The following is a 21,184-nucleotide window of genomic DNA, read 5'->3' on the forward strand; positions in this document are numbered from 1 at the left end:
GGGAGGAGGTAAGGAATCATGATAAACATTTACAAGAGTTTTCCCACTTGTAAAATACAAATGTTACTGTATATGCCTGGTGGCAAACAGGTTTTTAAAGATCTACATAAATACAGATACGAAGTATTTAAGTTAGAAATTACTTTGAATTGATAAATCTTTAATATATACTTTAACAACAGATACAGTTTTAAGAGGACAGTAAAAGCAAGCTTAAATCAAGACTCTAGCAATAGAAGTGTTTAAATTCAGGAGAACTATTTAATACTCTTACCCTCATTTCCATGTAAGGTAGATCATTTTCAAATTCTGCCTTATCTTGTGCCAACTTGGCCTTCTGTTCTTCAATAAATTTGTCTAAATCATCTGCCATCATTTCTAAGGTTATAGAAAACACATAGAACATCACCTCTACATCAGAACCTCAAAAATTTAAAGATCAATTACAGTTGCTTAAGACAGTAGTTAAGTAATATTCAAGTTTCTCCTTCAGAACTACAAGCCTGAAGATGTTTGCTGGGTCAATGAAACACCTGACTCGGGAAACCCATACATGGAGGAGATGACTTGATATTTCACCAGAGAGAAATTCAAAGATTCCAGATTAGAAGACTGAAGATATTTCTCTAATCTTTTTTTCTAACCTGGTTAAAGTGTTTTGGGGTTGTTTTTTTTAACTGCCAGTCTACCAATGGCCCTTCGCTACACACTAGCACAAGTTTATTGTTAGTGAATTATAAAATCAAAATTAGACAACATAAAAAAAATAAACAGGATAAAGGAATCATTAGACAAAAAAGTACGAAAAGTGCAAAATACACGTACACTCTAAAACAAGGACCAAATCATACAATCAATTCTGCGCTTAGCTTATTATCACCAGAAGTCTTAAAAATCAACAAGCTTATTCAAAACAAAACCAAAAAATAAAATCACTTTTGTGATTTTAATAACCAAGCAAAAAAACAACCAAAAAACCACCCACAAACCACAAAACACATGCATAGTGTTTCTGGAGTTGGAGCCAACAGTGTATGACTACCTCCTGTACCAATAAAATAGCAGAGGCAGTAAGAACAGCTAAAATCCTGCAATGACTGTAAGATCGTGGATATCAGGCAGCATCGACTTGCAATCAGACAAGCCACTCATCTGTAAGAAAACATATACCGAGGAACAGCTGATTACCTCTCTTCCATTAGTTGTGCATCTTGCCTATTTAACTGAAAGCCCTTCAGAGCAGAAATTTTAGCATCTTATTTGTGCAGTTTCTTGTATATTGTTGCTCCTAGATAATCTCATAATAAAAATTAAAGTGAATCAAATTCATGACAATGGAACTCTACAGAAGTTAAGGCACACACTCAGACTTTTAATATTCTTTCTTAGGATAGTCTTATCAGAACTAAAAATACTGCAAAGCTGCATACTAAGTAACCATGGAAAGAAGGAAGACAAAACCAAAAAGAATGACTGCATACAAGCCCACTCATCCTAACCTCCACTCAGCATTTTCACCAACTCCACTGGAGAAGTTTTGCAAAACCAAGCCTACAGATAAAAAATCCATATGTTATATTCCATGTTTAAAGGAAGCATGAAAATGAGAAGAAAATAATGACCCTCAAATTCTTCTAATACTACTCACGCAACTTAAGCAATAGGATTGCTTAGGCAGGTTCCTAAGCAATCCCATCACATCCAGTATCTAAACTCAGATTGTACAGCAGTTTTATTGAGGCTCACTCAGCATCTTTCCAAAGCCTTCAGACTGTATGAAGTAAACAATAGGCCAATGATAAAAGTATATTAGAAAACACTTTCAGGAAGACGATCAAGGAATTTTGAAAACAAAAACAAAAAAACCCACCTCACAAAGATTAGCGGAATAAGATACTACATAGGTTAACATAAAATAATGTGTCCAGAGAGACAGAGATAAATGCTTACTAGAAGTAAGATGAAGAGAAAAAGTCAAAATTCCCTCAGATAAATTCAAGTAATTGCATGCTAACTTAATTTAAGGAATACATCTGCTTGATATATTCCTTAAAATGTATTCCTTCAAACTTTTTTTCTTACATTAATGCTAATTTTTGATTAATAATATAAAATTATAATATTGTTACAGAAGAGGCAGAACTAGGACAACCTATTTACAACTCCTAGCGGTAATACAGGACAATTAATTCCAAAAATAAATTCCCCCATCTGACTTGTCCTAAATCTTTAATCTCATTAGTTTTGCACACCTATAAAGGATAAAAGAAATCTAAAAGAGTATAAGTTTCCAGGCACTGATAAATTTTATTTATCCTATTAGGTTACATAAGAATAATGAAAAAATCTTCTGAACAGGTGAAAAAACTTGTCATACTAAAGAACTTAAAAAATAGTCTCATCATCTATCCAGTGCTGCACACCCACCAAGAGCAGAATTACCACATGTAGGAGGTGGCACTGTGAGAAGCCTTCCCAAAAGCTCATTGACTGTAACATCTGCATTTCTTACCTCTATTTACAATAATATTTATAAACTCTAGAACTGTTTCCAAATCACTGTAGTGGAATGGTACCAAACCTATTCTGAGAGACAGTATAAGGAAAGGAGTATTTGCAGTATATTTTCTATCTAGCACAAATAACACAATGAATATTCCAGCATTCTGCACTCCTATCATATTGCTCAAAAGAGCAATAAAATAAATTAAAAAACAAAGACAAAACAGTTACGGCTGAACTACACAGGCAATTCAATTGGTGTGAAGAAAGCTTACAACTCCAGGCCTTGGAGAACACTGAGAAGACTAATGCCACAGCATTGTTGATTCAGCATACCTTTAATACAGCTAAATAGCCAGGAAAAGCGGCCAAATGCCTCTTAGAAAACAGCTAGACATTTTGTGTCTTACATCTTTCTGCTTGAGTTGATCTCGTTAAAATATGCACGAGCGCAAACTTTATGAGATAAGCAAAAAGGGTACATTATACTGAAAGACAATGGAAGATTAAAAAAAATCAAAAATTCTTACATATTCTAAAAAAAAAACCAACAGATAATTTGAATGTGATGCATACACTGCTAAGCTCAGAAAATATACCAGTATGTAAGCAAATATCTTACTGAATATTAATCCATTTTATCATGTACTGTATCAAGTGAAAAGATCATGACTAATAGCAATTAAAAAAAAGAAACAATCCATTTCTATCTGAAAAGAGTGCCACCGCAGTCCCCAGTTACACAGTGAACTATCTTGGAGATGACAGCACTAAACTCACAGCGAATCATTAACTTCAAACTGGCTTCATATGACCACACAAACGTACTGAGGTAAAGCTTGCCACTATAAAACCACTTCAATTCAAAATAAAATAATCTGGTTTCAGTTTACCAATGTGTCTGAATGCATTTGTGCATTTCTAGAGCCTTGCAATTATTACTAGCAAAAGTAGCAGATTCAAAACTAAGCTTGGAGACATTGCTCCATGAGCAAAAGGGAAAGTCAGAACATGATGTAAACATTTGAAAACCCAAGGATAAACCATATGCCCCCAAAATTACAAGGTGCAAACAACATATTTTTCTTTTGTTTTGGAAAACAGAATATTTTGTAAATACTATTTTTAAAAAATGTTTGATAACATAGATCTATCAGCTCTTCCATCTTTAAATCTTGGATGTATTTGCATTCCCAAAACATTGTATTATTCAAAGTGAAACTACATTAAACATACTGCTGCTATATACTCAACTACTGTCTGAAAGCATCCCATAAAAATATATTTTATATTTTTTTACTTTCAAGAAGATTGTAGTTTTTCATAATCTTTTTTTCTTTTAAACTGGAAGTTTTTACAAAAGCAACTCTGAATAACTACAGAATCAGCCAGGTAGACTTCAACTTAACCAAATATACCAGGCAATAGAAAGCATATAGATATTCAAGAAATAAAAAAATATAATGTTCGAACTTGACTTATTAGATCTATGCCCAAATAGAGTTAATAATGCAAGTCTCTGTACTCAAGATATTCAAAACATTTATTTGCATATGTATTGTATCATATGTACTATATCTACCTGCATATTGTGCATCTACTTTATCATCTAAAGCAAGGTTTACTGTGTTCCTTTTTATTCTTTCCCTTCCCCTCCTATTTGTTCAAGAAAACAGGGTACAAAATTTAAAATCGGCATGTGTAAGTAGGCAGATTTCATCTATTCTGTGCCACAATAGTACTAAAATGACATCAGGAAAATTGGCAAAATGGCAATTCCCATCCATATGGACTGCAGCAAGGGTGGGAGGGGAGGGAATTACTTTAAAAATGCAACTGTATGCCACGTTTAGTAACTGTACTTGCAGTTACTAAATAATTGTCTCATTAAGAAATATTTTTCACCCCAGCTTCCTAAGCTCTCAGAACAGCCAGTACTGGCTGCTTCTCCACCCCTGTGAATGGCATGTCGAATAAGCTCTTGCTGTGAGACATGCTTCCTGCACCTTTCACCTTCGTTTCTTTTCAATTCTGATCTGAAAAGCACAAAAAAATGCAGCGTCTGGACGCTCACAAATAGTAAACTCTGACTACAACAACACGACTTTTTCATAACCGTGAAGGCAATTAACCCTCAAAACAACCAACCAACAAGTTCTGCGAGTTACTTCCCCTCGCCATAAGGGCTTATCTACTTTTCCAGAACACGTACTGTGATCCAGAAAGACATTAATTTCGGAGAACCTTCAGAACCAGGAGATCAGATTTATTTCTCCAAGCATGACAGCCCGGGGAAGCGCCTCTCCCCCGGCCCCGGCCTGCAGCGTCCGCCCGCGCACGGGCCGCCCCCGCCTCACCTCCCACCTCCCTCCTCAGCAGCATTTCTCAGGCAGCCCCAGAAGCACCGACCCGCCTCGGGCCAGGTGTGGGGCGCTGCCGCCCGCCCGAGACGGCGGCCGCGGGGCGGGCAGGCGGCGCTCGGCCCCTTTAAGGAGCGCGACGCCGTTGTTAGGCAACGGGCGCACAACACACGGCTCCCGCCGGAAGGCCTCGCGGAGCCCCTCTGCCTCCCCCTGGGGACGCCCAGGCCCGGCACCGAGGCCCAGGCCCCGCCTGGCGCGCCCCCGCCCCGGCACGCTCCCTGCGCCGCCTCCCGGGCCCGTGCCGCGTCCCGGGCCCGTCCCGCTTCCCGGCGAGCCGCCCCCGTCCTGACCGCCGCCTGCTCCGGGCTGTGAAAAAGGCGGCCGCTCGGTCTCCGCGCGGCGGGGCCGGCAGAGCGGGCTGCGGGGAGGGGGGGGGGTTCCCGGGCGCTGCCCCGACCGCACCGCTCACCGGCGCCGGCGGCCGCAGCGCTCTCTGCGTCCCGCGCGCGTTACCGCCTCCCCGGAAACCGGCGGGCGGCACCGAGCAGCGCCCCCTGCCGCTCCGGAGGGCGGCGCGACGCGGCCCCTCTATCTCGCAGCCGCCAGCGGCTCGCCTCCTCCCCGGGCGAGAGCGGGGCCGGCGCCGCACTGGCGCGGCTTTAACCGGCGAAAGGGAGCGAGAAGGGAGGCGGCGGCGGCCTCCCCTCAGCGGTGGCCTTCGCGGGCCGCTCCCCGTGAAACACCGCTTGGCCAGCCGGGCGGCGGCGAGGAGGGAGAACGCGCTGCGGCCCCGAACGCTTCTGTCAGGCGGCAACATGCTGTAACGCCAGCACGCTGGGCGACCCGCAGGCTGTCACAGCCGCTCTATTGACCCGGCCGGGGCGCAGAGCCCAGCGCCCCCGCTGGGGGCGCAGCGCCGCCCGTCCCGGGCCTGCGCGGACCGTACCACCTGCCCCCGCAACCCCCCGGCTTTGCTTGGTTCCGGCGGCGGCCCGGTGCGGCGGTGAGGCGGGCCAGGGCCAGGGCCGGGGCCGGGGCCGGGCCCGGTGCGGGGGGCGACGATGGCGGCAGCGGCGGGGAGCGGCGCCTCCGGGAGCGGGATGGCGCAGAAGACGTGGGAGTTGGCCAACAACATGCAGGAGGCGCAGAGCATCGACGAGATCTACAAATACGACCGCAAGCAGCAGCAGGAGATCCTGGCGGCCAAGCCCTGGACCAAAGAGTGAGTGGGAGCGGGGCCGGGCCGGGCGGCGGGGCCGGAGGTACAGGCGGGTGGGGCGGCGAGGGCCTGAGGCGCGGGCCGGGCAGCGGGGCCGGCCCTGATGGCTTCCGCGGCCTCTCTCTTGCAGCCACCATTACTTCAAGTACTGCAAGATCTCGGCGCTGGCACTCCTGAAGATGGTGATGCACGCCAGGTCAGGGGGCAACCTGGAGGTGATGGGGCTCATGCTGGGCAAGGTGGACGGGGAAACCATGATCATCATGGACAGCTTCGCCCTACCGGTGGAGGGCACCGAGACTCGCGTCAACGCTCAGGCGGCCGCCTACGAGTACATGGCTGCGTACATTGAGAACGCAAAGCAGGTAAGGAGACATGGCAGAGGGTGTTTCTCTCCCTCCATGGCGTGGCTGCGGATCTTGTAAGCTAATCGCGCAGGCACATGTTCTGGGCTTTGCAGGCTTCCCTGCCTCCCCCCTCCCGCAGTGATAAAGTGGCTGTCCAGTCGCCCTGTTTCTTCTCAAACATGACTAAGAGAACTGTGTCAGCAGCAAAGAACACAGACCCCTTCAAAGATTTTCATGTATATATTTCCATGTCTTACAATAGGTCATCAAGTACTGGATTATCCTTTCCTTTATCAATTATTTTCGTTACTCAGGAAGTGTTTTTGTGGCTGCAGCTGGCGGCTTGCAGATGGAACAAGGAGGGAGTGTGTTTCTAAAATAACTGATATAATACATGTTTCTAAAAACAGTATGCAAAATTAAACATAAAATATGTATGTCAGAGATACTTACTATTTGTAGATCAGGAATATGACATTTATTCTTAGCTTCTTGCTTTCTGAAGTCTTACTGCATAGCCATGTTGCTGTTTTCCATAAAAATAAAGAAAATACATTTGTGAAGAAAATGCCAATGAAGGATTAAGTAAGTTTCAGTGCAACTTAATTACTCATATTCATAGTTTGCAAATTTAGATGAACTGACTCAGATGTCTGTTCCCCATCTTCGTCACCCTGTATTCAGAGATCCATGTCTTATTAAGCCTGACTATGCAGTAAAATTCTCACGTGGGGTTAACAGAAATATGAATCTGCTCTGTGGCTGATGTAGAAACGAGCACGGCACATCAGAGCACCTGCTGACATGCTTCTTCCAGTGCAGGGCAATCCTATACTACGAATAAGCGTTGAAATAACTGTAACTCTCCAAGCTCAAATAGTTTTGAGGCCCAGTTTACATTTCGATTTTTCTTTAATCCTCAAAGTATTTTAAACCAGCTAAAATTAGAGGCCCCTTACTCACTGGAGGTAACAGAGCAGTATTTGGGTTATTTTGGAGAGTTGTACTTATATTGACAGGCTTATATACAGTTAGAGATATTTAAATAGGTGTGAATTAGGCTGGATCATAATATCAGAAAAGAGTAAACAAAATCCAGAAGTAGGTATATTCTAGGACTTTTTTTAATAATTCATCCCTGTTTATGAGAAAATTTAGAAATTATTTAGTCTAGTTCCTTTTGTCCAGAAACTATTAATGTCATGATGCTAATACTGTTGTTGCAGAAAAGTAGGTTACTTGAAAAGATGTCTTTACCTAAAGATATATTCATACTATCCATTTCTTAGGTAGAAATAATGGGTTTCAAAATAGTAAGCATATAGCATAACATTAGTATTTTTTTATATACAGTTAGTTCATCTTATGTTTAAAACAGGTTTATGTAAGAGTACTCATATGATGGGAAATGTTTTTTCTAGTTGTTTATATTGTACAGTTTTGCCTGTAATTCGTTTCACAATTTTGAAATTGAACTTGTGTGCAAATATAGTAACTCAGCTTTACTGGTGCTCTGGCAGAGTTTACACACTGGCTGTTCCACATTTGATTTTGGCAAGCAGTTGTTCCTGGAATAACTCTTTTTAATATTAGATTGCAAGTTGATATATTCCCCTGCATAAGTACTTTACAGATGCCAACGTTCCAGTTATTTGCTTCTCCATGGGCAGGATCTGGTGTTAATAGAGTCTACGTGTGTTATGTGGCTTTGGAAAATAACCCATGTTCTTTAGTGTTTTGTTGGTCTCTGCTTCTCAAATATGGGAGATGTAAAGAAAATATAAATATTATCCACCAATTCAAAAATAAAATAAATGTTCCATTCAGTGACTGCATCTGTCACAAGTAGGCAGTTTGTGTGTTCTGTCTCATCTTAATGTTTTTCTGATTTAACCTTCCTGACATATTCAGTATTTGGCAAAACCAAGCAGGTGATGCATCCAAACACACAACTCTCAGTTAAGAACTGGCATACAGTGTTGTACCAAAATTATTCAACTCAGTATGGAGCAACCAGTAAGCAATTCCTGAGAGAGGATCACAAAATTAGGAGCAATTGTTGTTTTTTCTCCTGTGTTTTTTTTTGTTTGTTTGTTTGTTTTTCTTCCAGTGTTTGTAGAGATAGCCAGGGCTATTATTTGGAAACTCCTATTTTGAGTTTTTCTGATCCTAAAAATCTCAAAAATTCATCTTTTGGCTTTCACAGCATTGCTCTGGCAATAATTTCTGTCACTTCTGGTGTTCGAAAACATGCCTGTCTGAAGTTATTTTCTAAACCTAGCAATAATTTCTCTATGTGCCTCTGAGATGTGTTACTGTACTAAATAATGAACATTCATTCTCTACTGGCGTGCCATACGTTATATGAGATTATATATACTTATGTCATATCCACCCTAAGAAATGTCTCTTCCACGCTGAAGAGTCCCAGCTTACTTAACCATCTCGACATGTGGAATCTGTTCTGTACTTCAGCTGTCGTTGAAGAAGGAGCTCCTGGCTCCTTTAAGTTCTTTGTTCTGTGGTAATAGCTGTAACAGAGAATGCTAATACTACAGATTGTATGGTTTCTAGAAAATAGTTTAGCAAAATAAGGTGTGCGTTTAGTATTTAGCTTAGTAAGTTAACATCGCGGGCCGCGTGTGTATTCTTTATTCTCTCGCCGTGTTGTAGTATGCTGGAGGGCCCAGTAGAGGGCAGCTGGTACTTTCGGAATGGAGATTAATGCTGGGTTTGTTTTCCTTCACTGCTGTTAGGTTGGTCGTCTAGAAAATGCAATTGGCTGGTATCACAGCCACCCTGGCTATGGCTGCTGGCTCTCTGGGATCGACGTCAGTACCCAGATGCTCAATCAGCAATTTCAAGAACCCTTTGTAGCAGTGGTTGTAAGTACTGGCTGATAGTTGATAAAACTGCATAGCAAATTATGTTGAGGGGGGAATAATTTTTAGATTTCTGTCTGTTAACATTCTAGTAGTGTGTATTTTGCATGATGGAAGTATTAGATCCAAATTTTAAATTGGTATCACTCCTTTTGCTTTGCTGGCCGCATACTGGTCAAACTAGTAGTATTGCTTACCGAGGCCATTTTCACTGCATTGTTCCAGGTATGGTAGCTCTGTACAAATCCGTACATTACTCTTAACTTAAAGTTCTACTTGGTACTTTTGCAATAAAAAGTTCTATTGCAGGAGATTGACTATGGATTGCTCAATAGAAAAATCTGTTTCTTTTGTTCTCTTCATTGCTTCTTCTGTCGAAATAGAGCAAAGCATGTTCACAGAATGCTGTTACTTTGCATCTAAAATGCCTTTTAAATTAATGGCATAGTACAAGGTAGAAGACACTAGGAAATCTTTGAAGAAAAAAATCTGAAGAAGCTCTTTGGGCCCTTCAAGATCTTCCAGGCTTCAGACTGCATTTGAAATCAAAAGTAAACCTTATTTTAGATACTACTTGTATAACCATTGCTATTGAAGGAAATAAAGGAAAAAAGACTGAAATTAGTCAGAAAGAAGGAATATTACTCTGATGGAAGAATTACATTAGAAAAGGATAAATAACCCTTAAGAGGTATTTCTACCATGTGAGTTCTCCTATCTTATGACATAATTTCACAGATTCAGAACACTTTCCTTGGGACTGCTTTTTTCTTTTTTCTTTCTTTTTTTCTTCTTTTTTTAATTACTTTTAAAATTAAACATGGCATTAGTCAATATGTTAGCAAGGAGATTCCTTCATTAGTTTCCTGTATTTTCCACCAAAATACAGCAGATCACATAATACTATTTCTTACCTCTAGTAGTTATAAGATTAAAATGCAGATTTTTTTTTTTTATTATGGCTTATTGATTGCTCTTAAGTGCAATTTCTTTAAAGCATTTGGGAAATAAGGAAAATGAGTTAGAAAAAATGGTCCATAGAAGGCTGTTGATATTCCCATCTTTTTAGAGTCTCATACCAACGGCTGCCAACTGAAAAAGTACTGTTTATGACAAAACTAATACAATTTGCACTAATTACGTTTCTGGAATACAATTACTGTAAAGGTAATTTATGTCTGTAATAATTTATAAAATGCATACAACAAGCATTACCTGTATTTCTACAGATTGATCCAACAAGAACAATATCTGCAGGAAAAGTAAATCTTGGAGCATTTAGGACATATCCTAAGGTAAATAGTTGAAATTATTTAGTGTGTCATCACTAAACTGTCCTTAAATGAGTAATAGATTGGTTCAAAAGATTACTGCAGTTTGATCATCTGACAGTTCGATCTGCTGTGCTGTACTGTATGTCATTGTTCATTCTAAAAGAAAGACGTGCTGATACACTGGTTATTGCGTGTCTTTGGATATTGATTACATTTACAAAGGTTGACTTATAGTTTGTTTTTCATAGATTTTTGGCAGCGTTAAATCAAATAGACTGTCTCGATAGTGGAGCTGTCCTAAAATTATATAGCTCAATATAGCCATTTTTTAATGGATGTAGTTATAGGTAGCATTCATCAAAATAGATTTATGTTAATTATTTTCTATAATTTTTTAGATCTGAAACCAAATGTTAATAGCATGTTTTATATGTTGTAATCTGCTTTTTCACTTTAGAAAAGCAAGATTCAAAACTACCTACTTAACTCTTTCAAATAAATATTATGAATCTTCACAAAATAATGTGCAAAAAAACGAGTTAATTAAACAATGTGGAAAGGTTATGCTAAAAACTAGGAAATTCCATAAATATTTGAGATCTAGACCTCTAAATGCAGTCTTTTGTTTATGCTTCTGGCAGAGATATAACTGTGCTATTTAATTTCAATCTAATAAAGTTCAGGTATATTCTTCAAATTTCCAGTTATTATTGACTCATCAAGAACTTCAGGCTGACATCCAATAAAACTGTAGTTAACAAAAATGTTTGTGAGAGGTTCCCAGTTGCATTCAGGCATTATTTTTGTTTTGACAAATATATCAGAGATCTTCTTAGAACAGTTTGTGATTCAGGACAATTATTCACTTCTGTAGGCAAATCCACTTCATAAATACTTTCAGAATTTTGAGCAGGGAGAGGAGTCCTGCACCTGAAAAACAAATTGTATATAGAAAATGCACATTAGAAGCGTATTTTTAGGGAGTCCTCACAGTGGTCTGCGGGCAGTTCTTGCTTAGTCAGTAGCTGTGAGTGGCACCATCTTGGATAAATAAGTAACTGAAGTTTTAGGTATCCCTGAGGCATATCCAAGGCATGGATGTTTCTTCCCTCTTTTCATGCCTCCTATCTTCCCTCAAAAGAGGATTGAAATAACTTCTGAGGATAGGTAGAGAAATAATTATCTTAGAAGAAGCTTGCTCTTTTCTTTGATTTAAGAAATTATTTAATCATAGCTTGCCATCTTACTTGTTTGAAAAATCTCAACTATGACCACTAGTTTGATAGACCTGCAAATGTAATGACTGCTAGTAAAGCCAAATGTAAATCTGAGATCCAAGAAAATTCCAAATTTCAGGCTGCTGGGGAAATGTCATTTTCCCTAGGAAAAATAAACTAGAATTGCATAAAATAGGATTTTTTTTAAGTGCTTTCAAAGAGTTTAGGCATTTAAAGAAGTCCCAAAATTACTGTGTCATCTTTGCCCTTTGTTGAATTTTTAGGGCTATAAACCTCCAGATGAAGGTCCCTCTGAATACCAGACTATTCCGCTTAATAAAATAGAAGACTTTGGTGTACATTGTAAACAGTAAGTAACATAAAAACTACTAACTCTAGCACAAGTTCTCAATTTTTGTGTTTAGGTTAGTGATTCAGTACGGAGAAGTACATTTCTTGGAGTGTTTTCAAATCTTGAAGTTCTTTGTTGCTTTAGCACTGTTGGCTTTGTGAAAAAGTGTTATTGTCATTTATCAGGAGATATTTTAAGGGAGAACCGTTACAAAGATGAAGATGAACCTGGTTAAAAGATTTAGCAGTCGATTCCTGAACACCTTTAACTAGTGGTGCTTTCTTAGGGCCGGGAGGAAAGGGTCAGGTGTAGATTTAGCAGCAGGGCTAGGGAGACTGTAATCTGCCTGCTCTTCTGAGTAATGGCAAGTGCTGTGCATCTCTTTATCCTATGTCACTGGCGATGTTAAGATTGTTCCTGTCTTTGGTAGGATTGGAAAGTAGAGCTACTTCAAGGATAACATCAGCAACAGGAAGAATTACTGCTTTTTCTCTCCTGCTAGTTTACTTTCCATGAATTAAAAAGGTAGTTTAGTTTTAACCATTCTTTCTTTAACTGTTCTATCCCCAGCCACATGTTCCTCACTTCATACCTACATTTACTTATTTGGCAAGGCATTTGTTTTGCCAGGTCAGTCCCCTGATCTGGTCCAACTTGTGGGAGCACGCATGTTCTTGCTGGTTAAGCTACGGCGTGGTGGAGAGTAGAGACAGATTTTGGAGACACAGTGTTTGCAAAGAACAGCTGAGGAAAGGCGGGACTGCTTCTTTCAAGAATGCCCTGGTTTCAATTCTACCTTCAGATATTTGACTAGCACTACAGCTTAAGCATCTGTGTACAGAGAACTTGAAGATCTCATTGACACCAGTATGTCCTGTAGGCTGTTACATGGTTTTTTCACGTTTTGGTGCATGGATATCTGTTGTTCAGTGCATTTATAGTTGCATGCAAAATCTGACCCTGAAGAGGTGAAGAAATTAAAACAATTGGAATTGGTCTTCTATCCAATTTGAGGAAAAATCCGGAACAGTAGCTACACAGAAATCTTTGTAGAGCTGTAATGTTCCTGTCATTTCAGAGTAGTCCTTATAAGTCTGGCATTGGCCATAAACCCATGCTTTTAAGCATGAAAGGAGGATATGTTTTATCCTTTCCATTTTAGAGGTGGTTAATTTGGTGGGGGGTTTTTGAAGTTGGAAGTGCTTTATAGTTATCGTTATAATCGACGTCTCAGGAAGTTGGCTTCTTGTACAAGCCATTTCTTTCCATCTGAACCAAGAAAATATTTTCCAGTCTTTCCTAGAAGGAAACAGCAGTTAGGCAAAGACAGGGAATTAAATTCATATAGTATTATATTATATATTATATATTATTATATTAAATTCATATTATATTAATATAATATTATTAGATTAATATTATAATGTGTCATATATATTGATATTATTATTAGATTAATATTATGTTGTGTCATATATATTATATATTGATATTATATTATTATTAAATTAATATATAATATTAGTCACGTTACTGAATTACTGATAAAACAAAAGACTAGAGTGTTGGTGTCCTCTCAGTAGTATGGGCAATCTGACTAAGAATTAAAAGTTTAGAGAACTTGAGTGATGATCATAGAACCATAGAATCATTTAGGTTGGAAAAGACCCTTAAGATCATCAAGTCCAACCGTTAACCTGGCACTGCCAAGTCCACCCCTAAACCATGTCCCTAAGCACCACATCTACACGTCTTTTCAATACCTCCAGGTATGGTGACTCAACCACTTTCCTGGGCAGCCTCTTCCAATGCTTGACAACCCTTCCGGTGAAGAAATTTTTCCTAATATCCAATCTAAACCTCCCCTGGCACAACTTGAGGCCGTTTCCTCTTGTCCTATGGCTTGTTACTTGGGAGAAGAGACTGACACCCACCTCGCTACAACCTCCTTTCAGGTAGTTGTAGAGAGCGGTAAGGTCTCCCCTGAGCATCCGCTTCTCCAGGCTAAACAACCCCAGTTCCCTCAGCCGTTCCTCGTAAGACTTCTTCTCTAGACCCTTAATGATCCTGTCTGTTTGGAATGCCAGTGACTACTAGTTGCTTCATAGTAGCAGTCTGGATAATCTTAGTCAAACTTCTCTCCTTTAATTGGTGTTCAATGCCCAACGTGAAACTGCTTCCATTTAATCTTTTTAAGTAAGTTTATGACGCTATTCCTCAAACAACTTGGATTTCTAATTTTGAATCTGCCACACATCTCTTTGAAGAACTTAGTACCTCATTTTTCTTAGCATATGTGAAATAAGGGTATTTGTTTTATCACAGGAATATTAAAGTGTGGTGTGTTGGTAGATTTTGAAGCACTGTATCTCAGGTGGAATTTCTTACAGAAATGCCAAGCAAAATCACTTTCCAGAGAAACCAGGCGATAATAGGATTATTGATAACCTGCTCAAGAATTTCCTGATCAAAATAAAGTTCAATATAGGTCTTTAATGTTGCTGTAATTCACCTGCACTAATGACTTTGCATAGCTCAGCTTTCTATCTACTTTATCATCTTTTGTGAATTCTGTAGCACCACTAAAGCCTGGCTTTCAAAATAGGTGTGGTAGAACGTAAGATTGTTTGCCTGTTTGTAACATTTACTGCTATCAAACATTTCTAATTGAATTAGAGGTGATATATGAAAAACTGCACTCATCTGTAAGTAACAATTATTATAGTATTGAAGACTCCAGGCGTGGAACAGGGCATCATTGCATTGCACAAGAAGTTAAGAGAATAATTAAAAAAAAAAACGTGCAATGTCTTTAAATAGAACAAAGCAGTATGTGTGGGGATTATGTATACCTGTATTAAAGCTATATATGGAATACATACAGAAAATCGTTTAGAGTTAGAATTGGAACTGGGGTAACTTTTTTATTGTTCACTGCTTTGAATTTTTGAAGGTATTTGCCATTGATAAGGCTTTTTTGAGATGCATGTACTTTGGGTACTTTTACTCTTTGGTCGCAGCCAAACAAGACGTATTTAGATGGAAGCTTATTTTGTTTGCATGTTTGTTTTTAAAGGTATTATGCTTTAGAAGTCTCATACTTTAAATCATCTTTGGATCGTAAATTGCTTGAGCTTTTGTGGAACAAGTACTGGGTGAACACTCTCAGTTCTTCTAGTTTGCTTACTGTAAGTACTACGGTGTGCTATCATGTGCATATATTAATTCATCAGTGCTGACAGCCAGACCCTCTAAATGCTTAATGGGACACTGATAGATACAGATCCCACATTAAGAATCTATTTGTCAGATTAAACAAGAAAGGATGGTTTTCCTAATGATAAATACCGAAATGTTCCTTATAGCTGCTCTTTAAAAGTAGAAGGTGGGAATAACTTACTTCTAATTTTACTGAGTTCTCTATACAGTTGGATTTTGTTTTAAATACCTTTTAACCTTATATCTCCTTACAGCACTGTAATGAATAGTATGCCTTAAAATAATGGTATTGAATAAGTAAACAGTTCCAATGGAACTGTTAAAACAAGGTTGCAACAGAAATACTGCAGGTAGACCTTCAATGTAACAGCTCACCATCAAAACCTTCCTTCTGCAAAAGCCAATTTTATACCTTTTCTCTTGGTCAAAACCAACTGAGTTTTACTTGCTCTTTCATAACTTAGAGCATGGGCGGAAAGTAATAAAGAGTGCCCATTTCAGGCTTTAGGTATAGAGCATTTGTCAGACGTTCAGCTTCTGTTCTCTCAATCACCACTTGTGTGCCACTCATGTTCTGTATCACGTCAACTGCAGATATAGGTTAAAATGTGCAGTACAACAGTCTTAAAGGCTCTTTTCAGATTTTGTTTATTTTGTGTATAAATGCTTGAATTTATAGCTTAGAATTCAAAATGTTTATTGCCTTCTTTCTCCTAAGAATGCTGACTACACCACTGGCCAAGTCTTTGATTTGTCTGAAAAATTAGAACAGTCAGAAGCTCAGCTTGGAAGGGGCAGCTTCATGCTGGGTTTAGAGACTCATGATAAGAAATCAGAAGACAAACTTGCAAAAGCAACAAGAGACAGGTAAGATAACGCATACTTGTGTTCTTCCCTGTAAAAAGTGTTATTTTGTTTTAAACTTCTATCATGCTTTCAATTGTAACCTACCAAGATTATAGATAAGAATGATTAGATTATAGATAGGAATGAGAGACTCCAAATGTCACCAGTTATTTTTGAAAGTTTAAGAACATCTTGCCTTTATTAAACCTACAATGGCTTTTCAATCTTTGTTTCTGGAATAAATTCAACTCTAGTTTATAGTTTATTAAACAAAAAATCCCTGTTAAATTCCATCAGTATACGGAAAACCAAAAAAGATGTTTTCTGTCAAATGCAAAATGGTAACATTGCTAGAAAATAGCACATTTTATGTGGTTAATCAGGTTTAAACTAACAGTAAATAAAATTATTATATAGAATATGATTTTAAGAACTAGCGTTAACAGTCCAGTAAGTTTAGTTTACACTTGTGTAGTACTTTCACTCACTTAAAAATTAAGAACCCCCTTTTTTTTCATATTTCTTAATTAATACGTCCTTTTTCCACCAATGAGGAAGGTTTTATAGTCACCATTTTTCCAAGTAAAATCTTTAACAAAGGCTAATAGTATCCAACAAGTCGTACAGTATCTTGGGCTGTTCAAGAACATTGTATTTGGCAAATTCTTAAAACCAAGAAGTACTGCACTGTACATGCTAGTACAATCTCAGGTCTATCTGTGGAGAAGACGGGACTCACCTGCATGCATCTTAGGAGTGTTCTGAGTGAGAGATAATTCCATTTAATAAGGAACAATTCTGTAGAATCTCTTGGAACAGAGTGCAAAAATTGAGTAAAATCTGGGATCTTCTACTTCTCAGATTTGGAGGTTTTCTGGTCCTCTTCCTCATCATTTTATCCTGATACATAGAACAGTTTTCTTGTACTCTCTCTGCCCCCCTCCCCCCTTCCCCTCCATTAGCAGTATGTGCCATAGTAAAAACTTTACTAAGGAACTGATTTTTGAGATACCAGGTGAGTGGTGAGTATAGGTAAAAAAATCAAGAGACAAAAAGGAGGCCTTGTGTGAAGAGACTGATTTATAAATAAATTCATTTACATCTTGCTCAGTATGACTCAGGTGAACACGGGCTTTGCCTTAATAAAGAGAGGAGTCAGCTTGTGTTGGACAAGCCTTTGTTCCACAATAAGCAGTGGGCGAATACCTGCAAATGTAATACGGTCATTGCTAAATAGAATCAGAGTTGCTGTTGTGTTAGTGTCTTCTGTGCATTTGTTTCCTTGTTATGGAAAGTTAACAGCTCTTACAAGTTTTCTAACAAACATGATGGAGTTGGAGGGGGGTTGACTTTATAGAAGTTAATACCCATTTAGACTATTTTAGTTGCAGAATACATTTGCAATGGAGTTAAGGCTGTTGCTAACTCACAACAGCCAGGTTAGGTGATACCTCCCGGTTCCTGTAGTGAAACAGTTACAATAGCAATGCTTTAAAGACATGAGAAGGATGGAGTTGCTGACAAGTTCGCTTTGATTTTCATCCCTGTTTGGTGTCCCATAATACTGACTGCATTTTATTTTCATGTTACTCTCACGTGCTTACAGTTATTCTCAGAAATAACTGCTCCTCTGATCATCCTACTATATTATTTCTTGCAGCGTTTCTAGATATTTTTCATTTCTGTTTTTATTTAGTCATCATCAGTAGTTAGTTTATAAATTATAAGACTGGAAGGGATTGTTGTTGTCATCAATTCTGCTTTCCTGTGTAACAGAGGCTACTGTAGTTCCCAAAATGGCTTGTAACACTTTTACAGATGCATGTTTTTCTTCAGCTAATAATCTTGGCTAAGAAAAAAGACAGTAGAAGACTTGTGCAGACACCAGGACAGTTGATTCAGTGTCACCTAAATTACTTTCAAGAAATAAGGTTGCAAAGTTTGCTAAAGGATTATTGTACCTGTTTTAGGAAAAACAATACTGTAAGACATTAGCATAAAGGTGCTTACACTTGGGTATATATCTTCTGTTACTGTACAGACACATCTCTACGAGCCGTTTTCTAAGAGTACATATGCATTGGCCAAACTGTGCTCCAAGCCGGCTTCCTTTGCCTAGGATTCCTTTGTCTGTCTAGTAGTAATTTGTCCCTATTCTCCATGCCTTCAGGACTGATTCATCTTTTGCATTTGTATATTCTATTCTGAGACATTTTTATTTGTTAGTTTGACACTACACCCCCCTAAGCCAGGCACACTGGATGAAACTTGGATCAGTAGGAATCCTCTCAGCTGTTTGGGTGTTTTGCACGTTACATATTTTGAGTAATAACTGATTAGCTCTATAAACTCTTCCTTTAATGTTCTCTGTAAAGTTTCTCAGAGGAGCTATGGTTACTGTGCACTACTGGCCTGTGGTTGGGCAAAGGAGATAAGGTAGAGAACAGCGAGAGCCTTCAGGTATTGATAACAGCTGGTAGCTCCATTCCCCCAGGGATTTTTTGTTGTTGTTCTTTGGTTCAGATGACCACACAGCTCACTTGCTATTGTTAATGTAAGATGTCCTAAATTGCCAGACAAAGAAGTTTTCTGAAATTGGTCTTTGTGTGTATAGTGCTTGTCAGTTTGCTTTTTAAGTAACAAAAAGCTGTTGGCAACAATGGCTAAATTGCTGTGTATGGTTTTTCCTTTCTGGACAGTTGTTAAGATTCATGGGGTTATGGGCACCCTGAACTTCCAAAACAGCTGAATATCTTCAAATAAAATGACAGTTTGGTGCAGTGTTCGGCCAATGTTGAATTTATGCTTGTTTTTCAGCTGCAAGACCACCATAGAAGCTATACATGGATTGATGTCTCAGGTTATTAAGGATAAACTTTTTAATCAAATTAATATAGCTTGAAGTGCATCACCAGCTGATATGCATCTCCAAAGCAGAAAAAGTCATGTTTTTTTTTTCACTTGGACTTGTTCAATTTGGGAAATGAAGCTGGAGTGGAAAATTATTCATATAATTTGTAGTACTTTAATATTTCCCACCTGTCTGACCAGTTTTAAAGAACAAAATGTTCTGAAATGTAGTGCAGCTTTTTGTTCTTTATCATAAAACACAACCAGTTTGGAGAATTGTTCCAAAAGAAAAATAAATGTGACTTACTGGATTTTGCTCTTAGGTATTTATCTCTATTATCCAACTGCAATAAAACAATTTTGAAAATGAGTGAGTGTTTTGGGGCTTGAATTTTTTTGGCAAACATTCATCTCCTCTTACTCTTTTTCTTATTGTTCCGTAGAAAAGTTCTGTCCACTCAGTTAGATTAGGTAGGAAACCTACGCTGCGTAAGAAGTTTGTTTCTCAGATTTTCATTTCTGTGTTTAAGAATTGAAATCCCATTTGCTTATCTTTTAACAAGTTATTAAATGTAATGGAGCCTTTCCTGATTTATTTTTACTGGTCCAGCCAGAAATGGTTTCTTCTCACAGTGATGAAACATTTATGCATGATACAACAATATTTTGCTTGTAGCTTCACACTTATGATGGACATTTTATATTTCTAAGCAGTCAAGTAACGACCAATTCCACAGTGAAACTAATAATACGGTTATATACCATTATTTTTCTCCTGCTCACCTTCTATTGCTTGTCATAGTCACTTGTTGCATGCAAAGGAACAAAATGAAAAATTATTATCTCTGAAATACGCATTAGGCTAATTTAGGGCCACAGATACTAAAATGCATTAATCATAATTGCTAGCTTACAACATGGTGCTGCTGCAGGGCTGATCTAAGTTTGTTTTGGAGGCTTTCATACTGCATTTCAATAATTCAAGATGTTTGGATTTCTTTTAAGTTTTTATACTTAATCCTGACTTTCCTGGGGGTTTTGGAATGTTTACTTTTGAGATAATTTATAACATGCTTTATACAATATGCCATTACGCCTTAAACTTAAGTAACTGATACTCCTTTTCAACCTTAACTCTGCCTTGATGTGGGTTTTGTTTTTGTTTTGGTCTGGAAATTTTAATAGCTATTACTCATTTGGGGCTTTTCATCCAAATGGATTCCAATGTATTAGAAGCTAAGATGCAAGTTATACAATGGAAACTTATCATTCAGCAGGGAAATGCAGATACCCTGAAGCAGAAATTCATCAAGATTTTTAAAGCAGCAGCATCCAACAGTATAGGAAAAATGTATTTACTCGTAGCTAGTAAAGTTGAGATAATTATCAGATGTGCAGTTTGATAGGAGAACAATTTTATGCTTCTTCTAGCGTGGCAGTAGTGGGGGGGAGGCAGAAGAAGAAAGCTGTGGTATTTTAATATTCAAAGCTATTAATTTTCTTGGAAAAGGCAGCGATAGACTTCTGTGCAAGCAAGCACAGTACATAAGCCCACAGCGGTACTTTTTAAGTTCAGGAAAGACACAGCAAGTGTATCTGGCCAGTAACTTTTCCTACTTATCTTCTTCCACAGGTGTTTGTGAGACTTTATATTTTAGCACACAGCCATTGTCCCACTCAGTACATGTTTACACAAAGAAGTACGCTGCTTTTGTGAGATAAATACCCATTAGGAAATACAACCTATGTTGCCACTTTGTAGAATTCTCTTTGCATAACATGATCCAAAAGTTTTTGACATCTTGTATCTACCTGAAATATAAAATAATAGTTTAATCTCATAGCGTATTTAATCTCGTAGCGTATTTAGCGTATTTAAACTGTCCTCATTTGTGATAGCAATGAGCTGAAATTTCATACAGGTAGGTTCAGACTGGATGTTTTTAGTCACAGTTGGCTTTAAAATACCAAGTTTTTTTATAAACAATAGGAATATGAATGCTGATGCTTGAATGCTGATGTGAACAATTGTCCCTGGAGTTATGTGTGGTGTTACTTGCTGAGCATATAGTGTTATAACTCAATTTAAAATCATACATGTAATGTGGCTATA

The 21,184-nt window shown here is 38.5% G+C and overlaps 2 protein-coding genes across 5 annotated transcripts in view; one reads left to right on the forward strand and one right to left on the reverse strand.

Moving 5' to 3' along the window:
* CSPP1 (centrosome and spindle pole associated protein 1) overlaps positions 1 to 5,452 on the reverse strand; it is a 67,981-nt gene extending 62,529 nt beyond the window's left edge. For 2 of the 3 annotated variants that reach the window (XM_072852381.1, XM_072852379.1), the window contains exons 1-2: positions 5,335 to 5,452; positions 275 to 378 (exon numbers count right to left, since the gene is read on the reverse strand). In XM_072852381.1, the coding sequence (XP_072708482.1) occupies positions 275 to 376 (102 nt within the window). In that variant the 5' untranslated portion in view covers positions 377 to 378; positions 5,335 to 5,452. Of the gene's footprint in view, positions 1 to 274; positions 379 to 1,188; positions 1,977 to 5,334 lie in introns of those variants that run through there. The other variant, XM_072852380.1, reaches the window with a different exon arrangement.
* Positions 5,453 to 5,494: 42 nt separating this feature from the next.
* COPS5 (COP9 signalosome subunit 5) lies at positions 5,495 to 19,441 on the forward strand. 2 transcript variants are annotated; one of them, XM_072852383.1, is made up of 8 exons: positions 5,656 to 6,087; positions 6,215 to 6,449; positions 9,188 to 9,316; positions 10,543 to 10,608; positions 12,089 to 12,174; positions 15,233 to 15,344; positions 16,094 to 16,242; positions 19,039 to 19,441. In XM_072852383.1, the coding sequence occupies exons 1-8, from the start codon at positions 5,927 to 5,929 to the stop codon at positions 19,121 to 19,123; spliced, it is 1,023 nt and encodes a 340-aa protein (XP_072708484.1). In that variant the 5' UTR covers positions 5,656 to 5,926; the 3' UTR covers positions 19,124 to 19,441. The 2 variants fall into 2 exon arrangements, with proteins under 2 accessions (XP_072708486.1, XP_072708484.1); XM_072852385.1 differs by lacking the exons at positions 15,233 to 15,344; positions 16,094 to 16,242; positions 19,039 to 19,441 and adding an exon at positions 13,926 to 14,130 and having other exon boundaries at positions 5,495 to 6,087.
* The last annotated feature ends 1,743 nt before the right edge of the window (positions 19,442 to 21,184 follow it).

The sequence above is a fragment of the Ciconia boyciana genome, chromosome 2 (genome assembly GCF_034638445.1).
Source record: "Ciconia boyciana chromosome 2, ASM3463844v1, whole genome shotgun sequence".
NCBI lineage: Eukaryota > Metazoa > Chordata > Aves > Ciconiiformes > Ciconiidae > Ciconia > Ciconia boyciana.

Bases quoted from the DNA above. Each gene is read 5' to 3' on its own strand.
- COPS5 (XM_072852383.1), top strand. From the start codon at position 5,927: ATGGCGGCAGCGGCGGGGAGCGGCGCCTCCGGGAGCGGGATGGCGCAG. The intron at 12,175-15,232 runs GTAAGTAACATA...TTGTTTTTAAAG, and splicing joins TTTGGTGTACATTGTAAACA to GTATTATGCTTTAGAAGTCT. The intron at 16,243-19,038 runs GTAAGATAACGC...CTTGTTTTTCAG, and splicing joins GCAAAAGCAACAAGAGACAG to CTGCAAGACCACCATAGAAG.